General features: G+C 46.8%; 10 protein-coding genes across 10 annotated transcripts; 7 read left to right on the top strand and 3 right to left on the bottom strand.

Annotated features, from left to right (window-relative positions):
* Positions 1-305: 305 nt before the first annotated feature.
* On the top strand, positions 306-1,606 carry EYB26_008205 (uncharacterized protein; the record flags this gene model as incomplete). Its single annotated transcript, XM_054267462.1, has 3 exons — positions 306-504; positions 609-1,538; positions 1,596-1,606. The coding sequence occupies 3 exons, from the start codon at positions 306-308 to the stop codon at positions 1,604-1,606; spliced, it is 1,140 nt and encodes a 379-aa protein (XP_054123437.1).
* An 844-nt stretch (positions 1,607-2,450) lies between these two features.
* Positions 2,451-4,705, bottom strand: EYB26_008204 (uncharacterized protein; the record flags this gene model as incomplete). Its single annotated transcript, XM_054267461.1, has 6 exons — positions 2,451-2,489; positions 2,549-2,584; positions 2,638-3,702; positions 3,753-4,097; positions 4,145-4,191; positions 4,243-4,705. 6 exons carry the CDS (start codon positions 4,703-4,705, stop codon positions 2,451-2,453), a joined length of 1,995 nt encoding a protein of 664 aa, XP_054123436.1.
* A 1,019-nt stretch (positions 4,706-5,724) lies between these two features.
* Positions 5,725-6,421, top strand: EYB26_008203 (uncharacterized protein; the record flags this gene model as incomplete). Its single annotated transcript, XM_054267460.1, has 3 exons — positions 5,725-5,742; positions 5,885-6,151; positions 6,218-6,421. 3 exons carry the CDS (start codon positions 5,725-5,727, stop codon positions 6,419-6,421), a joined length of 489 nt encoding a protein of 162 aa, XP_054123435.1.
* A 628-nt stretch (positions 6,422-7,049) lies between these two features.
* EYB26_008202 (uncharacterized protein) lies at positions 7,050-10,134 on the top strand (the record flags this gene model as incomplete). The annotated part of the gene is made up of 13 exons (XM_054267459.1): positions 7,050-7,154; positions 7,222-7,312; positions 7,369-7,478; positions 7,540-7,805; positions 7,855-7,960; positions 8,011-8,149; positions 8,201-8,587; positions 8,642-9,017; positions 9,337-9,368; positions 9,441-9,447; positions 9,590-9,770; positions 9,865-9,975; positions 10,048-10,134. The coding sequence occupies 13 exons, from the start codon at positions 7,050-7,052 to the stop codon at positions 10,132-10,134; spliced, it is 1,998 nt and encodes a 665-aa protein (XP_054123434.1).
* A 600-nt stretch (positions 10,135-10,734) lies between these two features.
* EYB26_008201 (uncharacterized protein) lies at positions 10,735-11,859 on the bottom strand (the record flags this gene model as incomplete). The annotated part of the gene is made up of 4 exons (XM_054267458.1): positions 10,735-10,819; positions 10,885-11,605; positions 11,669-11,720; positions 11,815-11,859. The coding sequence occupies 4 exons, from the start codon at positions 11,857-11,859 to the stop codon at positions 10,735-10,737; spliced, it is 903 nt and encodes a 300-aa protein (XP_054123433.1).
* Positions 11,860-12,255: 396 nt separating this feature from the next.
* EYB26_008200 (uncharacterized protein) lies at positions 12,256-13,591 on the bottom strand (the record flags this gene model as incomplete). Its single annotated transcript, XM_054267457.1, has 3 exons — positions 12,256-13,136; positions 13,199-13,336; positions 13,387-13,591. 3 exons carry the CDS (start codon positions 13,589-13,591, stop codon positions 12,256-12,258), a joined length of 1,224 nt encoding a protein of 407 aa, XP_054123432.1.
* Positions 13,592-14,372: 781 nt separating this feature from the next.
* EYB26_008199 (uncharacterized protein) lies at positions 14,373-14,915 on the top strand (the record flags this gene model as incomplete). Its single annotated transcript, XM_054267456.1, has 1 exon — positions 14,373-14,915. The coding sequence occupies one exon, from the start codon at positions 14,373-14,375 to the stop codon at positions 14,913-14,915; it is 543 nt and encodes a 180-aa protein (XP_054123431.1).
* Positions 14,916-15,212: 297 nt separating this feature from the next.
* EYB26_008198 (uncharacterized protein) lies at positions 15,213-20,534 on the top strand (the record flags this gene model as incomplete). Its single annotated transcript, XM_054267455.1, has 3 exons — positions 15,213-17,163; positions 17,225-20,424; positions 20,481-20,534. 3 exons carry the CDS (start codon positions 15,213-15,215, stop codon positions 20,532-20,534), a joined length of 5,205 nt encoding a protein of 1,734 aa, XP_054123430.1.
* Positions 20,535-20,862: 328 nt separating this feature from the next.
* Positions 20,863-22,431, top strand: EYB26_008197 (uncharacterized protein; the record flags this gene model as incomplete). Its single annotated transcript, XM_054267454.1, has 3 exons — positions 20,863-21,071; positions 21,122-21,436; positions 21,489-22,431. 3 exons carry the CDS (start codon positions 20,863-20,865, stop codon positions 22,429-22,431), a joined length of 1,467 nt encoding a protein of 488 aa, XP_054123429.1.
* A 462-nt stretch (positions 22,432-22,893) lies between these two features.
* On the top strand, positions 22,894-24,439 carry EYB26_008196 (uncharacterized protein; the record flags this gene model as incomplete). Its single annotated transcript, XM_054267453.1, has 3 exons — positions 22,894-23,184; positions 23,238-23,747; positions 23,810-24,439. 3 exons carry the CDS (start codon positions 22,894-22,896, stop codon positions 24,437-24,439), a joined length of 1,431 nt encoding a protein of 476 aa, XP_054123428.1.
* Positions 24,440-25,726: the final 1,287 nt, after the last annotated feature.

Raw genomic sequence — 25,726 nt, 5'->3', positions numbered from 1 at the left:
CATATGTACTGTACGGTATTTGGATGTTGTTGCCTCAGGCAGAAATAAGCTTTCCCCAAAATCCCCACTTCGACTTCAACTTAAGTATCTTTTTGACTCACTTCATCTGCTATGGCATGGCCGATATAATTCATGCCAGTGCGTGGTCGAAGCAATTGAAACTCAAGAATGATGCTGTGTTCAAAACTACACTTCAGAGCTACGACACACCTCGTATGGATTCCGCAGCAAACGACTGAGATTGTCAAATGACCTTAGGGTCAACATAATATCCCATCTTAAGTCTTTACCCGTGGTATCCCGTGATGCAATCCCCAGATTTGATTCCCAGCACATCGGAGGTCGGCTCTCTAACAGCCAATTCCAACGATGAAAGCCAATTTGTGGGAAGCTCAAGCGGCGTCTTCTTCGTGAATACTGTGCGCCGGGCATTTGCCCAAAGTCTGGGATCGATGAAAACAGCTCCAACACCGGAATTTCCAGTTCCAGAGGACACATTAATTGGTTCGCCAAGCTCTGCCCGCGCAAATTCTAATGCGAACAGGAGACAAAGCAAAGCAACGGTGGAACCTCGGACTACATGGACATATGATCCTCAAATAGCACAGTGTGGGAAGCGCCAGGACTAGACGATGCACGACAGCTGATGATGACTTATTTCAAGATATGGCATCCTCTTTTTCCATTTCTCCATGGGCCGTCATTCTTACATGCAATGGAAGCATTCTATTCAGAGGGTAGCGCTGGCGATGAACTCTCGAAGGCGGTATCAGAACATCATAGAGTTTGTTGGTCCGCAATTTTCCAATGTATTTTTAATATATCCAGTACCCTCCAACCGGATCTGCAACTTGCCCAAAGGGCAAAGATTACATCTGCTGCTGATGCACTCAAGCTAGCCAATGTGCTTCTCAATCGTCATGACATACTATCCTTGCAAGCTATTCTAGCTATACAATTGTATCTCGTGGCTAGCATGTCTCTTCGTAATGCATCTCTGCTCGGTGGAACTATTCTACGAGCCGTTCTTCACGCAGGATTTCATCGTTGTCCTTTCCGATATCAGCAGCTCAGCGCCCATGACTGTCAATTACGAAAGCGCATCTTTTGGTGCTTTTATGCCATTGACAGGTATCTAAGTCAGGCTTTAGGTCTGCCTCTTGGAATACAGGACTCTGATATTGATGTATGTCTACCGGGATCTCCTGAAATTCATACACCAAGAAATCCTCGCTGTGCCCCATCATTGTCGCCCCCTGCTGAGGCTCCAGAAATGGCAGGCAGTAATAGTTTTCAAGATGGCGTACTAAGTAATCCAAAATGGACATCCCGGAGTCCCTCTGGAGAAGCATCACTGAACCGAGAAGCCACATTAGCAGGCTTTGTCGCGTATGGAAAACTCACTGGTAGGGCCTTGGAATTGTTTCACAAGTCCACCCACAGTCGGGAGATTCGCCGAAGTGCTGTCTTGTATCTTGTGTCCGATGTTCATAAATGGTGGAACAACCTTCCAAGCACTCAATCTCCAACGGATGCCAGTAAGTCATGGCCACATTTCTATCTAATTTGCCAGTTAATTGCTAATGAAGTACCAGAGAATTCGTGATTGCCTCAGTATCTTGCAGGTCATGTGCCGACAATGGGACATCGCAAGGCATTGTCATACAGCATTGTCAATATTGCTCTTGAATATACAGCGGCAAGAATCTTCTGGCTCGAAACGCCTTCAATCAGACAATGAACAGTCTACCCATTTTGAGAGAAGCAAGAAACGAAGAACTACCTTCCCAGGTGATGGAAAAGACCATCCTACGTGTAATCCTTTGGACAACGGCAATTACCAAATCGATACTTTCCAAGACTCGCAAAATACTACCGCTGCCCCGCAAAACGAGATGCCACAGCCCGATGAATCCTCCTCTATATCTGTTACAATATGCAATCCGTTTTCTGAGCCTACTACTACACGAATATACCAAGAAGGACCAGACGATGCCACTATCAGCCCCCCCTGACGTCTCTATACTGGCAATGCTTAATACCAATAATGAAGTCATTGAAGGACTACAATGGCCCGATGAATCGTCCTTCTTTACAACGAATTTTGATCTTAACATGACAGATTTGTTTCAAAACTCGTCTTGGGATCCGATGCTCTTTGATGATTTCAACAGATAGTTTGTTTTTATATCTCCCTAGGAAGTTAGGGTTGACGAGGATGGCCCACGCGACCCATGGCTGTGACTCCTCTGAGTCGCCACATAGATTGGCGCAGCTAATGCGTTTAAGCCTTGCCCTAAGTCGAATGGGATGCGAGGAGAAGATGACGAAAAGAAGAGGCAATGGCGTTTAATTGAAATTAATGGTATCTCGTGCTCTATATTCAATGCTCCTCAGGAACAAATGAAGTATTATTTATGTATATACTCATGTAGACAAATGAGGTGTGTTTAGCGCTTCGACGCATTCTTGAGTTGTTTCGTAAAGTGCTGAGTAAAGATCAGCACTGTTGCTTCAATCTTCGATAACATCAATAGAATCAACTTACCTCTTTCTGTTCTGCTGCGAGTTTGCCATCCGTGTCCTGCAAGCAAAGTTAGTTAGCAGACATCTTTCAAAAAGTCGGACACAACATACGCTTATTATAGTCAAAATCAAAGAGTAATTATTGTACAAGAACCGTTCTCGTCGCTTTGGGTCACCAGATCCTCGACTGAGTTTGGTCAATAATGCGTCAAATTCGCCTCGTAACCGACCAAGGCTGATCGAGACCGGCTCGTCATCACCGCCTTCGCTGCTCAGAGACAAGATGCCATGCAAAAGCTGACCAAAACGTTGAGTTAGGAAATGCGGGGCAGACGATTGTTTTGAATCGTCTGTTAGAGATAGTGCTGATACGGAGCTTCTGGCCGCGCCCGAGGCAAGGCGTTTCAAAGAGTCACAGTGTAAGTCCATGATTTTCTGAAATCGGGGCCAAAGCTGCATATTGATTCCATTGATGTAAGATTCTGCAACCGGTACCTTTCGCCGTTGGAGCTCGAACGCCGCACGCTGGTTCAGTCGTACACACAAAAGTACACCTAAGCAATCCGTGGTGTTTTCAACCAGATGTTTTGTGACTGTCTGTCCGAGTGCAAAGACAGGCTCAAAGATTTCGGCTGCTTTTCGCGATATTTGCTGATATGACCTCACTGAAAACATCTCTGTCAAAAAAGAATACTCAGCTGATACATTGTCAACCAGAGCAAGATTGAAATGTCGAAATGGCACCTCAAATCCATGTACCGATTTATCTTCTTCAGCAATGTATGAGCTGATAGCGATAGGATTGCCGGTTTTCAAGACATCGATACGTCTTCCAATAGTGAAAGGATCATGTGAAATACCTCTACCACCTGGGCCCGTCCCTCCTCTTTGCGCTGACGGGTCTCCACCTAGAACATTATTTGTATCGGATGGATGGAGCTTTAACTTCTCCAAAGCCTGGCTATAACGAGTAAAGTTTGACAGATAATACCACCTCATTGTATTAACATATGCTTGAGTGATTTCTTCTGAAAGAGTTGGGTGTGTCCTGGTTAGAAAAGAGTACAAATCTTTGTATTTGACCAAATGATGTTGCTGTATGTATTGAGCATTCATATTTGGTGAACGCATAGCTTTGATCTGAGAGACCAGATAATCACGAATACGAATTGTTGCCTGTAGCTTCATCAATAACTGACCGAGAAGCTCCAAAGCATCAGACATACCTTATTCTTCAACTCGACTAGAAGTGGCTTGACATCATCCACAGCTTTTAGTGGTGACCCAGTTGATTTCTCAATGCTTGCACTGCGAGCCTCAATCTCACTAAGGGCTTTGGCCCACTTTTCATCAATCAGACCATCTGTTATCGTGCGAATTGCGTTTGGAGATATGCTGATATCCTCGACTGCGGGACCAAGCAGCCGTTCGACATTCCTTCGGTTTTCTAACTTGGCATTTAATTGGACTGATCGGGTCTGAAGGGTTTCGATTTCGGCAGAAACGATGCCGAGCTCGGTCTGAAAGTCGGAAAGGTAGGATTCCACGGATTTGAGTACCTCATCACAATCCTGAATCGGTCAATATGATCCATCTGCCTTATATCACAAGTACTCACTGCAATAGCATTATGTAGCTCTTGAAACTTGTCTTGATCTCCTGCAACTGTAATTCCTAGTCAGCAACCGCCTTTCACATGTATCAAAGGGTACTAACATTGTTCAATTGTCCCAACCCCGGCCTCGCTGCTCAAAAGACCACCGGATTCCTGTCCGCGACTCATAAACTCCTCTAGACTTAAATCTCCAAAGTCGATAGCTTCAACCAACTCAGCTGGCTTTTCGGCAGAGGCTTCGATGGGCTTATCTGTCGTCTGCTTCCCAATAATACTATTCAAGACTTCCAGCGGATTAGCAACCTCGCCTGGGGGTGTGCGTACGAAGACTGATCTTTGTGATGTTCCATTGGAGACATGTCGAGTAGTGGTTGGTAAAGAAGCGGTAGAGTCATTAGGCGTAAGTAGTAGGGATGTCGACGAGGAGCGTGGGTGCAGACTCGGTCGGTAGCTCTGAGAAGGGGTTCGTGATGGTCTGCGATTTGGTGAAGGGTGTCGATTGGTGAACGTCGGAGGTGTCCCTGATGATGGTGTAGAATGGTTGGAGAGACGATCAAGCCACATCCTCAATGGCCACGCGATGCGCGTGTAGCAGTTTGTTGATATTACGAAGTCATTGGCAAGCCTTGTATCTTTGAAGAAAATCGATAATGAAGTCTATCTTATCTTAAGATATGTAATCAATGAGTTGTAGGTAACTAATGTTGGTAGCCCAGCTGTCTCCGGATGGCCAAGCTGGACACCAACGGCAAGTACACCAGGACGCTATGCCCTTTGAGGATCAATGCCTTGTTGCCTTGTTGCCTGAAGAAGCTCTCACATGCAAAGCTGGCATTTACTTTTGTTGCTTGCTCGAAAATGAAATTTATGATAGCAGCCTTATGCGAGATAGTTATTTACCTTCTTTAGATACAACATGAGCCATTAGAACATGAAGCTCGTTATTGTAGACTGTCTCCCTCAAGAAGTTCAAAACAATGCATCAACGTTACATGAACATCTTGATAGCCTCAGGTGTACCGAGACATGAATGTTGAAGAAAATGTATCCAATGAGCTAGCTATTGGCGACAACCCAGGAACGGATTCAGTGCTTTACCTAGCTGCTATGTAGAAACGAGATTCCAGACATGGTTACATAGATTGGAGTGATAGATCTCCATTGACTTGTAGAAACCTCGTTACAACTGGCATATCGACCTTGCTAACAACGACTGACGAGCGGGCTGTTGTAAAGGCTCATATGATCCATTATTGAAGGAATTGGCCGAGCAGTGGTACTCTAAATACAACCAAGGGGATTGGTGAATGTATACAGATGCCCGTCAGAATGAAGTCGTCCCCGCCCACGGCACTGGGGTTCATGCCCAAAGAGGACTAGCGGACAGAAAAAACGAAGAAAACAGTTTTTGCTCTCGGTTGCCCAAATTTGCTTCCCGTCCCACCCCATCACTCGTCTGTTTCTTTTTTTTCCCTTCCTCCTCCCTTCCACTCCCTTAACGCGCTCTTTGTCTCAGCCATCCTCCTCTCCATCACTCACTTTCTATACTTCATCAAACTAATTCTTCATATCCATCATTCACCATGGCTGACGACGCCCAGGTATGTTCATCATTGCCCCGCGCCGACTTTGCGATCTGAGAGCCCCGCCTCGATCTCACTCCCCCTCTTCTGCCTATGATACACAATATCTTCAACACAGCTCGCTATGAACGATTGCTAATATATCCAACCTTCTTAACAGCATGAGCACACCTTCGAGAGCGCCGATGCCGGTGCCTCCGCTACCTTCCCTATGCAGTGCTCTGCTCTGCGTAAGAACGGTTACGTTGTGATCAAGGGTCGTCCCTGCAAGATCGTCGACATGTCCACCTCCAAGACTGGAAAGCACGGTCACGCCAAGGTCCACTTGGTCGCTATCGACATCTTCACTGGCAAGAAGCTCGAAGATTTGTCTCCCTCCACCCACAACATGGACGTTCCCAACGTCTTCCGTAAGGAATTCCAGCTTGTAAGTGATAGCCCCGACAATATGACAGGGAAGACCCTCAGACTAACCCAATCCTTCTTGATTTAGCTCGACGTTACCGATGACGGTTTCCTTTCCTTGATGGACGAGGCTGGCAACACCAAGGACGACGTCAAGAAGCCCGATGGTGAAATTGGTGACAGAATCGACAAGCTCTTCACCGAGGAGGGCAAGGATGTCAACGTTACCGTCATGTCTGCTATGGGTGAAGAGGTTGCCGTTGAAGCCAAGGAGGGCCCCAAGAGCGGTTAAGCTGCCTCTTAATCTTCCTTTCCTTTAGCTTGCGTTCCTTTTTTCATGTCTAAAATCTCATGCCTTCACGATGTTCTTTGGCAATTTCATCTTTCGCCACTGACGCCGGAAAAGCTTTATAATTATCGACTGCTTCTTCCGGCTTGTTCGTTCTTTTCGCCCTCTATAAGTCGAGCAAGACATCCGTCTGGTGGATTGGATTGAGCTTGCTATTGATTCGCTCTTACGACGACCATGAACAGATGTGCCTGTCAACAGGATAACAGTTGACTGTTTTCTCATAGCCTCTTGAGATTACGAACAAGAAATAAGAAAAGTCAGATGATATACCATGATGCTATTATTTGCTGTAATCTATTTCCAACTACCAGTAGAATTCTAGAACGTAGCTAGGTAGGTGCCGGGCGCCATTTAATTGTGGCGTTGTGATTCGCTTGCCGTTTCTGCCTGCCATTTCAAGGTGGATACCCGTAATCATTCCTTCCATCTACAAATCATCTTTGGACTTTAATCATGCGCAAAACAACCTCGTTGCAAGCATTGGTTCTTGAGTGACGCGGAAATTTCATCTGGAAATATTAACCCTTGCTCATTAACCCAGCATCCGACATGACACGGCTCCGTCAGCATGGAATATGTCAAGCGTGGGCCGTGTGGTCAGGAAGGATGTCGAGAAATTCGTTACTATCTGGATAACGGTATCTGGTTTTGCAGGCGTGGCCATCAGCAAGAGGTACTATATTTTACGCTTCTGGAAGCTTAGGGTTCCGTATAAAACTTGTCGCTAATTGTGTCAACAGGGCCGCCAAGTCGAAGAAGATCCTGATGACTATAACAAGCGAGGAACCGTTCACCGCATAAAAAAGGTGGCCGTAGAAAAAATCCAGCGAAGTAAGGATTTTCTTTGCGAGACGTTATTTCAAGCACGTTTACTAATAGTCATACAGCATACACTGGAAGACAAGGATATCGTCTTTTTATCCAAGCATATCAGCTCATACTGTGGAAGCAATGCCGGGTGTTGATAACCCAAAAAGGATTTCCGGCGGATATAGAGGTAGTTTTGCTACCCTGTTAGCTTTTCAAAGTCTCCTATCGCTGATGTGCTATGTTCTTAGAGGCTTGTAAAAGATCTCTGGGCCCTGCGACTGCAAAATTTGACAGACAGGTTTGACATCTCACTCGATGAAGCCCGCGAGGATGATGACTCGGAAAGCGGAGTTTTCAGTTCACAAACCCCAGCTGCAAGTGTTGAGAAGAAGGATTCTACTCACATAACCGCTCGAAAATCGACGGATAGTCCTCTCCTGAAAGAGACTCTGGGCCTCTGCTACCTGGCTTGCTTGCTGCTACGTCTACCAGTAAGCATCGGCGATATTTACAAGTATGATACATTACCTGGCTGAGCCATCCTTTCTATTAACTTTGGTTAGATATGCTATTCGGAATGAAATACCATTCGTCAAAGCTCTCAACTCTGTTCCGCAGGAGATGAGAGATCGAATGTCGCCGCAACATACAAGGGATCTCAGCATCCAGGCAAGTCATAGCCTTGTTTTTGTTATGTATCTTCGTCTAACTGAAAATAGGTAATGCCAGAGAGTGAAGAAATTCATGAAACCGTGAATCAATTGGTGGCTATGTATTCGCGCGAATACAACGTAGTGTTTCCGCCGGTGAACATGCCACTTATGCTATTTCAATTCATTCGCCAGCTAGCTTTACCTTGTAAGGTTTTTGTTTATCTTCCAGCTTCTATTTTTGCTGATCAAATTATAGTGGAAATCTACACTGTTGTCAGAAGACTACACCAAATCTTCAAATTCCGTTTTAAGTTCTCATCAAAGAAGAAATGGACACTGAAGGCAGAGAATTACCCCGAGGCTCAACTATTAGGTCTTATCGTTGTTGCCACGAAACTGATATTCCCGTTCAGCAACGCGAAAGGTTTTCCATCCGCAGCTACAGAACCAGCTGCACAGCTCATTGACTGGAACTTGTGGAGAGCGACACAGAAGCAGTTTGAAAGCTTGGACAAAATACGAGGGAGGCTATCAAAGGGACAAGAAATCAACGTTAACGAAGGAAATGTATTTCATATGACAGAGAATCAACTAGACGATTACTTGGACTGGTATCAGGATACCTGGCTTGACCAGAAGAAAGGTGGGTTATAGACATCCTTTGCTCTGCAAACTCGGATACTAACACCAAGCACAGCAAACCATCCACTTGCAGACATGTTTCCGCTCCTACCTTCAAAACCAGACAGTCGCCCAGACCCGAAGACTGGCGTCGAAATCCAAGAAGCAATTGATAAGAAAGTCCGCGAGATGACTGCTAGCATTCGCTTAGCTAAAATCATTCCCGACAAACAGGTCCAACCACCTAAGGAAAATGATGTTGGTGGAGACTCAGATGGCGAGGAAGATAAAGTCCCTCGCCCCGGTTACTCATACCGAATTTATAAAACCGAATCGGACCTGCCTAAAACAGCTCGCAAATTCTATGAAACAGCAGCAGATCTGGCAGGATTGTCATTGAGGACGCTTGTCGCTGCAGTGAACCGCATAGAAGCCAAATTGGAGGGTTTCCAGTATGACTTGAGGCGAGCAGAAGAACACGATGAAAACATCTGGGATGAAACAGATTATTAGCAATACAGAAAGTTGAAAAGTTGAAGCAATTCATACATATCGAAGAAGTAAATCTTGACCAATCATAGTCGGGCTACGCCATCCTCAGGCCGCGGCGCTAGTACTCCACGCTAGTCCCAACGCAGAATTGTGCTTAGGGCAATCTAACCCTATGTCCCAATTCGGCATCGGCCCACACCTCGCTTAGCCCGGGAAGGTTTGAACGTCTTCAACTGAAGGACTCTTGCTCTGACGGCTGTCTATTCGATTGACGACAAGGAACGCAACGACATCGACGAATATCGCAACCAGTATGTATTCTATTTTAGCTGGACTACAAGGTCTAAGAGAACATTACTAACGTTTGCTTTTCGCAATCACAGTGCAGATGTAGGTTCTTATCCATCCTCTCAATCGTCAATCCCATCGCCACTCGACGAAAGAAGCCCTTTGCACGATTTATCATCACAAAAACACGCTAGAACAGTCGGAAGAAACGGAAGATATAGATGGACTAATGGTCGTTATACAGTTTCGTCAAGACCCTCACGGGCAAGACCATCACCCTCGAGGTCGAGTCCTCCGACACCATCGACAATGTCAAGTCCAAGATCCAGGACAAGGAGGGCATTCCCCCTGACCAGCAGCGTTTGATCTTTGCCGGAAAGCAGCTTGAAGATGGTCGCACTCTCTCCGACTACAACATCCAGAAGGTACGATCTGAATACGATGAAGGGACCGATTTGTGATGGTTTCTGGAATGACAATATATTGAGAATATATGTTGACGGATGATTTTTTCAACAGGAGTCCACTCTTCACCTTGTCCTCCGTCTCCGTGGTGGTATCATCGAGCCCTCCTTGAAGGCTCTTGCCTCCAAGTACAACTGCGAGAAGTCCATCTGCCGCAAGTGCTACGTACGTTTAGCCTACCCACCGGGTTGATCTACCCATCAAATTGCGCAAAATACTCATTACTTTATTCTACAGGCCCGTCTTCCCCCCCGTGCCACCAACTGCCGCAAGCGCAAGTGCGGTCACACCAACCAGCTCCGCCCCAAGAAGAAGCTCAAATAAACGACTCGCCCCCTTTCCTGTCACTTCCTCTTCCTCGCATCCTCCAAACGCTTGTATTTTCTGCGTCGTTCTTGCTGGCGTCTTTTCATAATTCACCGGGGGTCAATGTGGGATTTACGATATTCTACAAATACAAATTATGCAAGCAAAAAATTTTTAAGTGAAATGAGAAGAAATTTGCAAGAACTATTACTTTCTTCTTAAAAAGCAGTTTCTACGTTTGGGTTGGTTGCTGGGAATGAATGTCTCAGCTATAGATAAAACGATGTAGCATAAGAAGGAATATGGCGTGGCTCATGATGATGATAGTATCAAACGAATGAAGTCCATGTCACACGTATTGAGTCTTATGTTATTCAGAGGTTCTGTGGCTACCAGAGTTCCTTATTCATTGTATTTGTTTTGTAGAATCGCATAGATTCGGGAAACGCCATGGGCTATAAGAAACAACACTATTGACAAATATATTGTACACAAAATCAATCAATACGCCCGAGGAGACCTGGAGAAGAATACAAAACAAAGCACATATAAATTCGATTGGCGTAATACATTTCTCTACTCAATTGTTTCCTGCGTTGATGGCTCGTTATTTTGGGTTTAGAAAAACATACGCCTGTCATCATGATCCTTATCCTTGTCATCGTTGTCATGGCGGTTCTTCTTTGAGGCGGGGCTGCCATGACTGCACAAACGATCTGTTAGTGAGCTGATACTTGAAGAATAATAAAACGAGAAGGGAAAACATACGCAAAGAACAAGACCTTGATAGCAATAGCCAACCCAGCATGCAACACAACAACCAAGATAAGCAAAATCTTACTCGTCTTCGCATCCGTCGCACTAAGAACCGGATACAGATTCCGCAAGAGGAAAAACACCGTCCACGCAAATCCGACACCAACCAGAGCCCAGTTCAATGCTGTCAGGGGACTCCAGCTCGCCAACGCAACAGCAATCCATAACAGGTTCGCATACCCATACAGAGCCCAGCACTCAATCAGGTCAGCGCTAGAACTGCCGAACCAGCGTAAAGCGCCCCAGAGTGCGATGGGAATCACGCCCGTGTACCCATATATAAGCCCCGCGGCACCGGAAAGCAGTCGAAAATCATACTCAAAATGCTCATCATGCTCATGCGCCAAATACTGAGATATAGTCCCCGTCAAGAACAGGATAATGACAACCGTAGTCGCGATCCAAAACGGTCCGTATAAATCCGGATTCCCATCCAGAACATCCAAGAAGTTGGAGCGTGGGTATACGGCAGCGACACAGCGGCGGACGACTTCATTGGTGTCTACATCGAAGAATTGGCTGTAGTATTGGATTGTCCAGAGATGATGCTTTCCGCCGACGTTGCCGGATGAGATTCCACCGCCGCCGCCGCTGCGTGATGGACCGCTATCGCTTCCTAGGAAGGGTTGGGAATCGGCTTGGATTTTGGCACTGCGGGGGTCGTTTTCGAAGTCTGTTTATCTTTGTGGTTAGAAGGTATTGTCTTGTCCATTAGAGGTCAACAAATGTCACGTACTTGAAGGGTGGAATTCGAGATCTTCCTGGAGATCAGTGTGACCGAGGTCACCCTGTTGAAAAGGTCAATATCCTTTCTTCAACTCATGTCCTAACGATGTTTCGGCGAGCAATGACGCTTCGTTTCGTTGCTGCTTGAGAGCTTACCTCCGCATCAACGTCCACGACGACGTCGTAGCCTTGATTGGCCATCTCAGATCAAACCGTAACTCTGTTCTTTCTATTGTATATTCAGTTGCAGTTGGGATTATGGAAGCGAGCGACAATCATCGACGTGAGGCAGCAATGTTTTGGAGAATATTGAGGTAGTTGAAGCACGGGAACGGAGCTTCTGAGTGGTCGGCCAAAGTGTACACTTGGTCTCCGGCGGGCCATGTATGATTACGTTCTGAAGGGTTAGGGTTATAATACAGAATAGTCAGAAAATGGTCAATATTCTAATTCTTACACTACTTTACAAGACCAAATTGGTCATGAGATCGTATTTTGATACCAACCTGTCTAAACTATATAAATACAATCCATCATTGATGATCATGGTATAGTGTGATTAGCACGAATCATGAATCTTGAACGCTCACTATAACCTTAATGAGTGAACCGAATCACTCCTTTGAGTCTGCCAATATACGACCATATCAGCCCTTCCAGCCCCGTTTTGCGAATATATATCGATGCCAGACCGATTAGAATCGCAACTCCAATACCACCTATTGGTCTTCGGTATCGCCACAGAAGTGCATATGTTTGTTTCCGGAATTCTTCTCGTCGCAGCTCTTTTGTTTGCTGGAAAAAGGAGTTCTCGGCTTCTTGAAGATTAGCATGCTCTCCAACCAAGCGAGATGTTTTGAGAACGCTGCTTTGCGGTAGTTGTCGCCAGACTCGGAATGGAAGAGATTCAGGTGGGTGATCCTGAAAGAGACTCAATGTAGAAGATACTAGAGTTTCTAGATCCAGAGGTTGTGGCATTTTTGACAGCGTGAAGTGCAGCATTTCCGGCTCTTCAATCGGTATCTCCAGAAGTTCTTCTTTTCGACTGAGAATAATGGCTGCAAACAGATAGATTGCAACAACCGGCTCATGGGCAAGTAAAAAGTCGTAAAGTCGTACGATATCTTGATACTCTTCGATATCATGTGCATATAGTGTCAATGCAGCTGCCAGAGCAAAGTAGGGTTGAGTTCCCGCTAAATGTCTTCGTATCCTTGTATCGGTGACTTCGAGTATGGCTGGGATCAGCTGAAGGTGTTTTAAGGCCGGTGATAATGACGGAAGCATGTAGTCTCGTATTCGCAACAGAGATACTCTTGCAAAAGCAGGACGCGCAAGTTGAGCACCCAAGACTAATAGCAGTACCTGTGCGATATCGTGATAGCCCTGGAAATAACAGAGCATTGGATAGCGTCGTAAAGTCTCCGTAATGAGATCCGAGAGTTGCTGCTTTCTTTTGTCTAGTTCCTCTTCTCCGCCTATAAAGAACAAAGTTAGCTCCGGATATTTCTCCCAGAATATGACTAGGAAAAACGCTAACACTGAGGATAATAGACAAAGGATCTGTTGACATCAAGCTTGATCTGATCCTCATCTTCATGTCGAGGTAGGCTTTTCCAGTCCGGCCGGTCCTGTCTAGAGTCTTCCTTCTCGTCATTATAACCTAGAAATATAGGCCCTGGACCCCATATAAGCAGCCGTGACTCTCAAAAGGGGGCAGGAACATACATGCAGCTTGACGAAGGGTATCCGTCAGCAATCCACCTGGGGATATGGCATATTCGACTAGAGCTTTAACATCTCGACTTTGGCATGCAGTTTCGATGGCCCGTCGTTTGATGTCATACTCTTCACTCGTCTCCTTGCAATCGATATATATAGACTGGTCTAAGACCTTGCACTGCGAAATTTTCTCTGATGGTTCTTCATCCATACTTCAGGTATGCCAATTTACTTGCAAACAGACCGGTTGAAAGCGCAAGTATTCTGAAAGTGCGTGGAGTTGATTTTGAAGCAAGTTTCAGATCTACTTGGGTTGGTCTGTGGAATAGTAAATTGCCAGGTGGTGGATCGAGTACAGAGTTTATAGGCCAGACTTGGGTTTCACGCATACATCGTGACTTGCTGTAAGTATATGCTTCATCCCAGTGTTAAGAATAGGTGTTGTTGATAATGATAGCCGAATATTTGGGTGTTGTCAATGACAGAAAGTTGAATCTGAGTTGCTGGTTGATTTGGCTGCGCAGTCTACCGTAATACCTAAGCAGGCTTAGCGGGGTGTGGCTGCCATTTTGGGGTTTGTGTCCGGCTTAACTAACGCTCCTTCCAAAGCAAACCCAGGATAACATCCACCACGGCGCCAGCTTCCTATAATGTAACAGGCTACAAAACCGGCTTCATGCTAAACGCTTGCAGCCGTTGAGTTCATGGCGTCGAGGTTCTATGGCTGGGGCTATGTTGAAACACTCTAGTTGTGTGCTGATCCCGGTACCTGTCATCGTATGGTGAGCATGTGGTGGCCAGATGGCCTCCCTAATTTACTTGTTTTGTTCCCCTCGCCTCAATTTCAATATAGGGGTGTGCCATTGTTGGCTATGTTGGCGCTACGAACTAGTGTGCTCGCTGGCGGCCTCAGCCTTGCTGCTGCCTACTTCTTTGTTCGCCCTTCCCTTCTTTGAACCAGTTAAACCAATGTAAACCAGACCACTCCTATCATGTTAGACACCGACGACTTCGTTGTCGTTGATCGACCAGACGCCTCTTCTGAAATCGCTAAACTGTCGGACTGGCTGCAGCCGACTGCCTACCGCGATCAGTCCTGCGACTTTTCCAAGCATCTCAATGCGCATGTGCCCGGGACGGGCAACTGGCTCGGGGAGACTCCTCAATACCAACAATGGCATAACACAGATTCCCATGGCGTCCTTTGGATCAAAGCTATCGCGGGAGCAGGCAAAAGCGTCCTGACTGCTTCGTGGATTTCGCAATTGCAGCAGAATGAGCCCCAGGCAATTGTTCTTTTCTCTTTCGTCCGCCAGATTGTCACAGCAAATCATGAATCCCATGCATTGATCCGCGATTGGCTTGACCAACTGCTTCCTCACTCGCCATCTCTTCAGGCAGTCCTCATAGCCCGTCGGAAGAAAACCTCCAGCGCCATCACTGAAATAGGCTTCGCCGAGCTCTGGCGGATCCTGACCGACGCGTTGCTATCTATGCCGACCCGGGTTTATTGTGTCGCCGATGCATTGGATTAACTCCATGCTGGTGACATAAGCGAATTTCTCCAAGGCCTTATAGCTTTAAGCAATCAAAAACCTCACCAAATCAAGGCACTTATCTCCAGCCGCCCACTTCCACAGATCCAGAAGGTCTTAGGTGGCATAACTACTGTAAAAACCGTACGACTTGAGAATAGACTCATCAATCGCGATATTTCTCGATTTGTAGAGTATCGGCTGGATCAAGATAGATACGTTACTGATGGAATTCGCGACGAAGTTAAACGCTCCATCGAGGACCGTGTTTATCCATCTTTTCTCTATGCCCGGCTCATGTTGAACGAGCTCCTAGAGGGCCCTAAAAGCCCGTTGCTCGACGTTCAATCGGTTCATAAAGTGCTGAATTCTATACCAGCGAGCCTAGGAGATCTCTACTCCCATATGTTGAATGACCATTCAATCCGTGCGAGCGTGCCTCAGAAGCGCCAGGAGCTCATCCTGCGACTGGCCACTCATGCTACCCGTCCTCTGCGACTGCTAGAGATTGCAACTGTATTGGATTTCCTTGGTACGCAGGAGAGCCAGATCACGCAAGGAAACGTCAAGCATCTCACACGTATGTCCTGTGGGCCATTATTGGAGATCCTTCCCGATGAAACTGTGTCTGTTTTCCACCATTCCTTTACCGAGTTCCTCATGGATGGTGCAAGGACCGACCGTGCAAGGACGAACAGTATAGACTTTCCAGTCATCGATGCAGTCGAGACTAACCATTTTATGGCACTAGTCTGCGTGCGATATCTACTTTTTGGCGGTCTGACCACCTGGAAACTTCAAGAGGTCTCTTGTATACATCGTGACCCGTGGAAGGATATGCAACTTGCCCAGTTAGACTTTCCTTTCATAGAATACGCTGCGTGCAACTGGTATATTCACGTCTCGCGCCTGCCGGAAGTCAATGGTGAACTGTTGGAACTGCTCAACACGTTCACGAAAACCGAGAACCCATCGTTTCAGGCCGTTGTTGAGCTGGTAATGAAGATTGGCCACGAACCTGTCTCAGTTTGTCCTCTTCACGTTTGCGCCTGGGGACATATAACCAGCTACGCCAAGGCTCTGATTCAGTCTGGACATGACTGTAATGCCCTCGATGGGCAGAAGATGACCCCGCTAGCCAGAGCCGTCATCAAAGGCCTACCAGATATGGTTGCTTTTCTACTAGAGCATGGTGCCAACCCGAATCCCGACGTAGATTGCAATGGCAAAATTCCACTTCACTATGCTGCAGAGCGCAACGATTATCAAGTTGTTAAACTTCTACTAGAGGCTGGTGGCAATCCACTTATACATCGATCAAGCAAGTATGACCCACCGCAATGTGTCATCGGTTATGATCCCGAAAGACATAAGACACCATTGGAATATGCATGCCAGGCGGGTGCTGTCGAGTCTGTTCGAGCAATGCTGTCGCATCTGACAATCGAAGATCTCAAGTTGGCCCTGTGTTGCTCGATTATGGCTCGTCAACTGAAAATTATCAAGTTGTTCATTAATCTGCCTGACATAAAGGTGGCGGAAAACAAATTCACTCAAAAATGCCTGATTCTGGCGGCGGAGACCAAAGATCCTCAGATTCTGCGACTGTTTCTTGATCTTGTTGACACATCGGACGATGATTCTTGGCTAAACACTCTCTTACTAAGGTTCTGCGAATCACTAAGCCGGATTTCTCGATGGGGACTTGATTCAACTGAGGATCAATTGACATCATGCCTCGACCTGATACTTCAAAACGGATGTGACGTGAACGCGCGGGGGACGATTGGTCAAACTGCCCTGCACGAGTGTGTCACAGCACGAGCTCCCTCCTTGGTGGGTAAACTGCTCGAGTGTGGAGCAGATGTACATGCGACGGATCGGATTGGCAACACACCTCTGCACCTCTTGGATCCAGATGAGCAACACTCTAAGACATCAAGGCCGATTCTCCATGCCTTGATGAACTCCGGAGCCCAGTTGGACGTGGGAAATATCAACGAGCGTGGCGATGCACCTCTTCTCGCCTGGTGCAAACGAAAATCACTTATCAATAAATTCGATGTAGACCTGTTACGGCCATATGTTAAGGACTGGAACATATCTGATAGCGAAGGAAATACGCCAATTCATCTGTTGGTGAGAGCAAATGTGGGCAAAGAAACCCTTAAGAAAGTGGTGGAGCTGGGAGCGGACCCAAACTGGCGCAATTATGAGGGGATTTACACCACTGTATTATACGCGAAGCGTTGAACAAGCTCTGCTACTTATTGATCTAGGTTCTAATCTTGAAACGAGAGACTATCAAGGGCGCACGCCATTTCTGCGGACCATAATCACTCATAGGCAGTCTAAGGAGTTGTCCTCGTGGCTGGAATTCGGCCCTGATCTGCATGCGACTGACTATGAGGGCAATGGAGCCCTGCATCTGCTTTGTGAAAACAATCGCCGTACCGAGAGCCTCCGTATGTTGCTTGACGCTGGGGTCAACCCCAACCATCGCAATCACCGGGGTGATACGCTCTGGCACACCTTTATACGATATGCACTACAGTGGAAAAGTGACAACCTGGTCTCGACTGTGTATCTACTGCGCCGGGCGGAAGTTAATCTGGCAGCGAAGAACCACGAGGGTCAAACCCTGTTGCATTGCATGTGTGGTGCTGACACGCTCCAACCCAGTTTAGCACCTGGTGGTAAGAGACATATTGATACCAAGAAACTACTTAATGCCTCGAATAACCCCATTGATCGCCTACCTGCAGTGGAGGTCAATGACATGATTGAGGTGGAAGACCACCAAGGGCAACGACCTATCCACCTTGCTGCTGCTTGTTCGGAAGCTCTAGTGGGATGGTTGATCCGTCGAGGAGCAACTGTCACTAGCAGGACACACCAGGGACGAAATCTATTGCATATCGCGGCGGAGGCGAAAGCAAGTAACTCCATTGGGCTTATTCTGGAGAACTACAAGCATGAACAACAGCGAAAGATGGCCGTTAATGAGGCCGATAAGGATGGTCGCACGCCGTTGCATATCGCGTGCCGCGCAGGTCGTTTAGAAAGTGTGATATTGCTTCTTGAAGCCGGAGCTGATGTTACCCTCGCGGATAAGGAACGGGAGACCCCATTGCATGCATGTGCGCATTTCAACAGACAGCATATGGTGTTCGATGACAACGAGACCTTGAGGGTGACAGAGATCATTCAACTGCTTCTTGAAAAAGATGCTGATCCGGTTGCTGAAGATAACTTGCACCGAACACCTTTAGAGTTAGCTGTGCTTATGGCGAACGCCGAAATGGCCGTCACCTTGGCTGATACATTTCCCAGTACTCCGCAACAACCTCGGCCAAGTGCAGCACAGCTGTATCTGACTGCTCGTAATGATAACGTCGACCTCCTGGTAGACAAACTGATGAAGACACCATTCGGGACGACTCCAGATTTCAACCACCTGCTGCTAATGGCTCGTAATGGGAACGATGAAGCCCTGAGAATCAAATTGCAGAAAACTCCTCCATACTGGACGATTCGAGACTTCGAACAGCTACTGAAACTGGGAGGCTACTCTGTATTAGAACGACTTAATGCGCGACGCGCGAAGATGACCGGGGAGTATGGTTCAAACGTCCGCTGCTTAGACGCCCACAGAAGAGACATTCTTATATCTTTGGCCCGGTGGGGCTTTGTCGACTTGTTTGAGAAAATTGGAAGGATGCGACAGAACCAAAACTCTGATTGGATTAATGGGAGTCTATCTCGGCCATACAAACCTCATGAAGACATCTTGCCGTTCATATTCACTGTGGCGTCACGTTCACTCCCTAGTATGGAACTGTTACGAATTATTGTCGAAACTTTCAATGCTGATGTGAACGTTCGGACGTATCAAACCAGATATATACCTTCTCTTGGAGAATATTCAAAGGACACACCAGATCGCAGCGTTTTACACATCCTTGCGGTCGGGGAGTACTGGTGGCAGACTGAGGCGATCCAATATTTACTACAACACGGTGCAGATATGGCAATGCGTGATGCCGAAGGCCGCACACCTCTTCACGTCGCGGTGACTGGTGGATATCGTCGACTGGAGATAGCTCGTGTGTTACTCGAACATGGCGCAGATCCCAATGCATTGGATCTGAAGGGGGTGACACCACTGGGATTCGCAGCGGAAAGCCCCGAGATGGTTCAATTACTCCTTCAGCACGGTGGGAAGATCGAGCTCGGCTCCAAGCCCGTCCTCTTTGAAGCCATCACTGTCCAGGCTATCGATACCGTCCGCGTTATTGTTGAAAGCGGATTTGATATCCAGGAGCCCTTCAAACATTCACTAGCAGAGCTAGATACTTATGAAAAAGCAAAATCTAGACACCACCTAGGCTCCAGCGCCGAAGCAGTTAGCAGAGCAGAAGAGCAACGTCAAGGCGAACTACACCTCCTGCTTGGTCGCCCCCTCCACTACGCTGCTCATAGGCGTTTTAACAAAGTTGCCGAACGTCACAAAGCTGTTGCTATAGTTGAGCTATTATTAGCACACGGGGCGGACCCCTGGCTTGTATCTGGTGATAAGACGACAACAATTATCCACGACGTGCTTCACCAAGGTGGAATTGTTGAGCCCTTTCTTGCGTTGTCCCATTTGGAGTTGGAAAAACGGGACGGCCTCGGCCGGACGCTGTTGATGGCCGCCTGTGATGGTAGCAAGAAATACTCAACCGGAATGGGACAGGATTTCAATGACCCAGAACTGCACCTCTCAGGGTCAATGCAAAAAAGACACTCCGTAGAGCGGCTGTGCGAAATGGGTGCCAACATCTCGGCATCAGACAAGACTGGCAAGAATGTGGCGCATTTACTCGTCGCAACCGGACAAAGTTTGATGAAAGAGGTACTGCCTGTCCTAGTGGCCAAGTTTCCGGACTTGGTCCTTCAAAAGAATCAACAAATGGAGACGCCGCTTCATCTGGCCGCAAAAGATCATCAATGGGACACGGTACGGATACTGCTTGATGTTGGGGCGGACCCTCTGACTCCCGAACCTAAGGGTAACACAATCCTTCATTATCTGGCTCGTTGCTTGCGTGACGAAAGGTATCTGCATCCTACAATGGGCTTCCGTAGATCTCGTGGACAAAGCTTGGACATTAACACGTGGAAAGAAACGACAATTTGGAAGGATTTTTCACGGCTTCTCGATCAGGGAGTAGATATCAACACGCGGAATGACAATGGCGAAACACCTATATTCGAATATGTCCGGGGCCTAGCGTGCACGCAGTCTCTACACAGTCCTATAACGGACTCCTTGGTCGCTGCCGGGGCAGATATCCTAGTGCGCAACCACGAGGGAGAGTCTTTGTTGCATGTAGTGGCCAAATTGCCATGTAATGCCTGGTTTGGGAAGTGCCAATGCAAAGGCGAATTTGCAGAGCCTTTCATGTATTTGATGGAACAAGGATTGGATCCCTTTCAAGAGGATACGAAACAGCGGACGCCAGTGGTATGTTCTACATTTTATTCATATCTGATCCGCGAAAATGCTAACAGTACGTGTAGGACGTTGCCGCCGCCTATGGGAGAGAAGGCATTTTAGCATTGTTCAAGAAATAGGCATAATTTTTATGAGACTACCTCTGGTTCTATATCACACTTCCAGCAAAATAAAGACATATGACTATCTTATTCCACTTTGATTCATTTCCCCGGTCGTCGGTCATCCTCAACCACTAACCCTAAGTTCTCCCGGCATTCATTTAACGGCCGATATAGTGAGTGGGGCGAGACAGATCAGAACAACAACCACTAGGTTGACCGACTCCTAGGACGGCCGATAAGCTACAACTAGTGTATGTATGTATTTGATATGCTAACTTTATACTAAGTAAGAGTTTTGAAACTTGCCTCTCTTGAGAAAAGTTGAGAATACCCTCTGAACATCATGCTCCCGCTTCTTCGACTGGCCGTCGGTACGCCTCGCTCTGCTATACAACAATCGAAGGTTAGGAGCTTTTCTATAAAACCCTCAAATTTGACCTCAGATTCAGGACCCAGCGCAATCATGCAGGTACCCTTGAAAATAAACGGGCATCGGTTGATGGAGTCCATCCATTCTACCTGCGAGTTTGGTAAGGCGCACCGTTATGGGGAGTAAGTACACAGTTCGACGACATGTATTGAATATATCTAATATATCTAAGACATGAAACGGAGACCGGAATGGCTCGTTTGGCTCTGAATGATGATGACAAGAAAGTTCGCGAATGGTTGATCGAGCAGGTCAAGGCCGTAGGATGTTCAGTGACTGTTGACCAGATGGGGAATATATTTGCTGTTCGACCGGGACGAAACAAAACAGCACCACCCGTCATGATGGGGTCTCATCTGGACACACAACCGACAGGTGGTCGATACGATGGGATTTTGGGTGTTCTTGCTGCACTCGAAGCATTACGTACTATACATGAAAGTGGCTACCAGACGGAGGGGCCTATTGGGCTGATTAACTGGACCAAGTAAGTCAATTTCATGTCCGCTCTAATAAATTCGTTCTAACAACTTGAAAAGCGAGGAAGGAGCGAGATTCCCTATGGTGACAGTCTCATCTGGCGTTTGGGCCGATGTAGTTCCACTCGAAACGGCCTGGAACTGCCGAGAAGTGGCCTCATTAAGCCAAGGTCCAGAGCTAAAAACAATGAAGCAAGAGTTGGCTCGCATTGGATTCCTGGGCGAGATACCAGCATCGTACAAGGCGCTTCCAATTGGTGCTCACTTCGAGCTTCATATCGAGCAAGGCCCTATTCTGGAAAATGAAGAACAAAAGATCGGCGTGGTTACTGCTGGCCAGGCATATAGCTGGTTTGAGATTACTGTCAAAGGCCAGGATTGCCATGCTGGTACTACACCTTTATCCGCTCGGAGGGATCCTCTTCTCGCAGCGGCGAAGATGATTGCCGCATCGAATCAAATCGCTAAAACCTCTTCAGGCCTCATAACAACCGGAATTTTACAAGCGATGCCCGGAAGCATCAATACCATGGCGCATACGGTAAAGTTCACAATGGACATTCGCCATCCTCAAGATGAGCAGGTTTCTAACATGGTTGAGCAATGCTGCCAAGCATTCGATGAAATTGCCACAGAAGACAGCGAGCGAGGTGTGGAGGTCAGCTGGGAAACACTCACTGAGAACGTGGCGGTCAAATTTCATCCGGACTGTATTGCTGCTGTCGAGAGCGCTGCAGAAGCAGTTTGTGCTTCTGTCCCAGCGAACCAGAACCCATCAAATAAAAGCCTGTGGAGACACATGACAAGTGGTGCAGGTCATGACAGCTGTAATGTTAGCAAGAGATGTCCAACAGCCATGATTTTTACGCCAACACGAAATGGGATGAGCCACACCCCTGAGGAATATTGCAGCCCAGAGGACTGCGTTCTCGGAGCAGAAGTTCTTATGGGTGCAACTTTAAAATATGATACTTTGCGAGCACAGAGAGGGGGACTTAGTTAATAACAAGGACTAATGAGTTCTTTTGGTTCTTCTCCTTCAGAAAAAAGAGTTCGCCGAAGAAATGATATCGTAGTCTGTACCTACATCTTGCATGGGTAGTTCGAGCACTCTCTCAGCCATTGTTCAGTCCCACCTAGAGGAAAATCACCAAAAGGCAAATACAGGAATCCCCCTCCCCCTCCCCGGCCTTGACATAAACTGCTAAGTTCTAACATTAGTTGAATGAAGTTTAAGCCAAGCCTTCAAATGTAATCACCAGACCGTCCCCCGTCGGTCAACCCTTGGGAGTCATGTGGGCCGATACGGTAGTGATAACAGATTCAATTGCCGCGTCAAAAAGTATAAATAAGGATCCTTATCCAATGAATTGAAAAGCAGATATTCCGAGGTTGTTTGAGAATAAATAGTCCATTTGTGCTGTCTCAAGTCTTGTAACCAGCTACACAGATACTATAAGTAAATATGGGTTTCTCGATACACACGGACTTTCATAATACCATTGACGGTCGCCTTCCGATAGCTCAAGAATGTCGCTATGCAATCAACCCGGCCACTGGAGAGCCGAACGAGCCAGTACCAATATCTACGCCTGATGATGTGGAAATGGCGATGGCGGCGGCCAAGAAGGCGTCTATATCGTGGGGAAAAGTCCCCTTTGAGGAGCGACGCCGATGCCTGCTGGAATTTTCCAAAGCTATTGAGAGTCATCGGGACGAATTTGCAAGCCTCTTGACCCGGGAACAGGGAAAACCGGTCAGTTAGCCCCTTAGGAGTTTTGTTGCTTGCAATTACTGATATCTGCTTAGCTTTCCCTCGCTGGTATAGAGGTGACCAGTGCACTGCGTTGGTTCCAAGCATTCTCGGAATGTGATCTTAAAGATACAATAATCAAAGACGACGAGCATAGGAAAATCGTCTGTCGATACACGCCACTTGGGGTTGCTGTTGGCATCATCCCATGGAATTTTCCCTTTGCCCTCGCCTGTGCAAAGCTTGGTCCTGCAGTTCTGGCCGGTAACCCAATGATCATGAAACCATCACCATTTACACCATATACATGTCTCAAGCTCAGTGAGCTAGCACAGGACTTCTTTCCGCCAGGGGTCGTTCAGGCTCTTAGTGGTGATGATAGACTGGGTCCTTGGTTAACGAGCCACCCTATCCCAGAGAAAATATCTTTCACTGGATCCACGGTGACTGGAAAGAAAGTGATGGAAGCTGCGGCTGGAACCATGAAACGAGTGACGTTGGAGCTGGGAGGTAACGATCCTGCTATAGTATGCGCCGATGTTGACATTGAACAAACTGCCAAGAAGGTTCGCCAATTTCCTGAAAATTTTCAAGATCACCCATAAACAGGCTGACCAAGACGAAATAGGTGGCAAATCTCTCCTTCCTGAACTCTGGTCAAATCTGCTTAGCTATAAAGCGAATTTATGTCCATGAATCGATTCATGATCAATTCCTCGAGGCCATGGTAAATCATGTGAAGACATTGAAGGTTGGCGAAGGTAATGAAGAAGGTGTATTCATGGGTCCAATTCAAAACTGCATGCAATATGAAAGAGTCAAGGGCTTTTTGGAAACTGGCAAAGCCGAGAACTGGACCATCGCTACTCCTTCCCCCACGGTCAACGACCGCCCTGGGTATTTCATCAATCCAACTATCATCGACAGACCTGCCGATGATAGCAGGATCGTCACGGAGGAACCTTTTGGCCCAATCGTCCCTTTGCTAACTTGGACTCACGAGGATGATGTGATCAGGCGAGCAAACGACACTCGGATGGGTCTCGGTGCTTCTGTTTGGTCTCGCGACCTCGAGCAGGCGGGGCGAATTTCTCAGAGCCTAGAAGCAGGCACAGTTTGGATTAACAATCACTTTGATTTGGATCCAAGCGTCCCATACGGTGGCCACAAAGAAAGTGGAATGGGACTGGAATTGGGGATGAGCGGTTTGCTTGCTTTCTGTAATACACAGTTTTTGTACATGAATAAGTCACAGTAATCGCTGTAAAGTATAACTTGGTGGTGTGCTTGTACCGATGAAATGATATTTATTTGAATGATCTTGGTGATAATGACCTTTATGAAGTTTGTGCATCGGGTATTTATGGTAGTAAGTGCTATAAAGTAGCTATCTACTAGTATTATTACTCGCACAAAGGGGACTTGATGCTACAACTTCTGATAAAGAGTTCATGTTGATTCATTGTTCATCGTTTAACTACATGAGAAGAGAGTCCCTTGTGGAGATATGGTTTCCTGTGAAGATAAAGACTGACAGGACCACCGCCGACTATCACGACATCATGCTCCGCAGAGTTTCTGTGGTTCTTTGTGGAATCCATTGGTATTGACAGTGGGCTAGCACTCATAATAAAAATAGCTCTGTAGATCGCATCTTTGAGGACCACACCCTATTATATATAGATCAAGATGACCAATTTTCTAGTCTCAGTCAGAAGTTCTTTAGCTACGTTGCCCAGTTGCCATTTCAACACATCCCCCGAGTTTCTAAACGGACATCAGGCACACATCGAATGAAGCACCCCGGGCAAAGTTGTACCAAATAATGCTCCTTGCTCATAAGGTTCTCAAAATCCCCGTTTCTGTAAGGAAACTTATCTCGGTCCATTAGGTAGTCGAGGTAGAGGTAGTCAAGGTGGTAATGATCAGGCGACAAGAAATGGTCAAATTAACCTTCCTGATCCCCGTCACGAAAGAGGAGAGCCCCTTATCCAAGCATCCCCCGAGTTTAAGGGCCAACGGCAACGCAATAGATCAATCAATGACAATGTCGGCGGTGAATGAAAGTTTTACGACCACATATGGGATAGGGTTAGGGCTTTTGTCTTCATTCTTGTTAGATAATCCGGATATCCAGGAGCAGTCAAATGAGGCAGTCAATCAGAAGCTCTACATTATGGCCCCCAGATTTACCCCTCATGATAGATCACAAATTACGTCGACCATACACAAAATCAGCTCACCAGAATGTCTATAAGAACCCGGCTTTGGAACATCATGTAGACGGAGAGACAGAGAACGAAACAGATACAATCTTGCTAGTCACTTCTTCCTTTCTTATACTTGTAAAATACATTCAGGGTTAGCCGGGAGTAAACCCGCCAATTCAACAATTCTCTAAATGGTGACAAACACCAATCAAAACGCAGAGAGTGTCGGCGAAGTCATGTGATGTTAGGGTTAAGGATATTTCTGTCCAACTTGACGATCTCAACTAATCCATCCATACGGGTCCTTGTCAAGCAGGCCTTGATCCTTGTGAGCA

The sequence above is a fragment of the Talaromyces marneffei genome, chromosome 6 (assembly GCF_009556855.1).
Source record: "Talaromyces marneffei chromosome 6, complete sequence".
In the NCBI taxonomy this organism is placed as follows: domain Eukaryota; kingdom Fungi; phylum Ascomycota; class Eurotiomycetes; order Eurotiales; family Trichocomaceae; genus Talaromyces; species Talaromyces marneffei.
The sequence above is the reverse complement of the archived record's forward strand: the minus strand, read 5'-3'. Positions and strand labels throughout refer to the sequence as shown.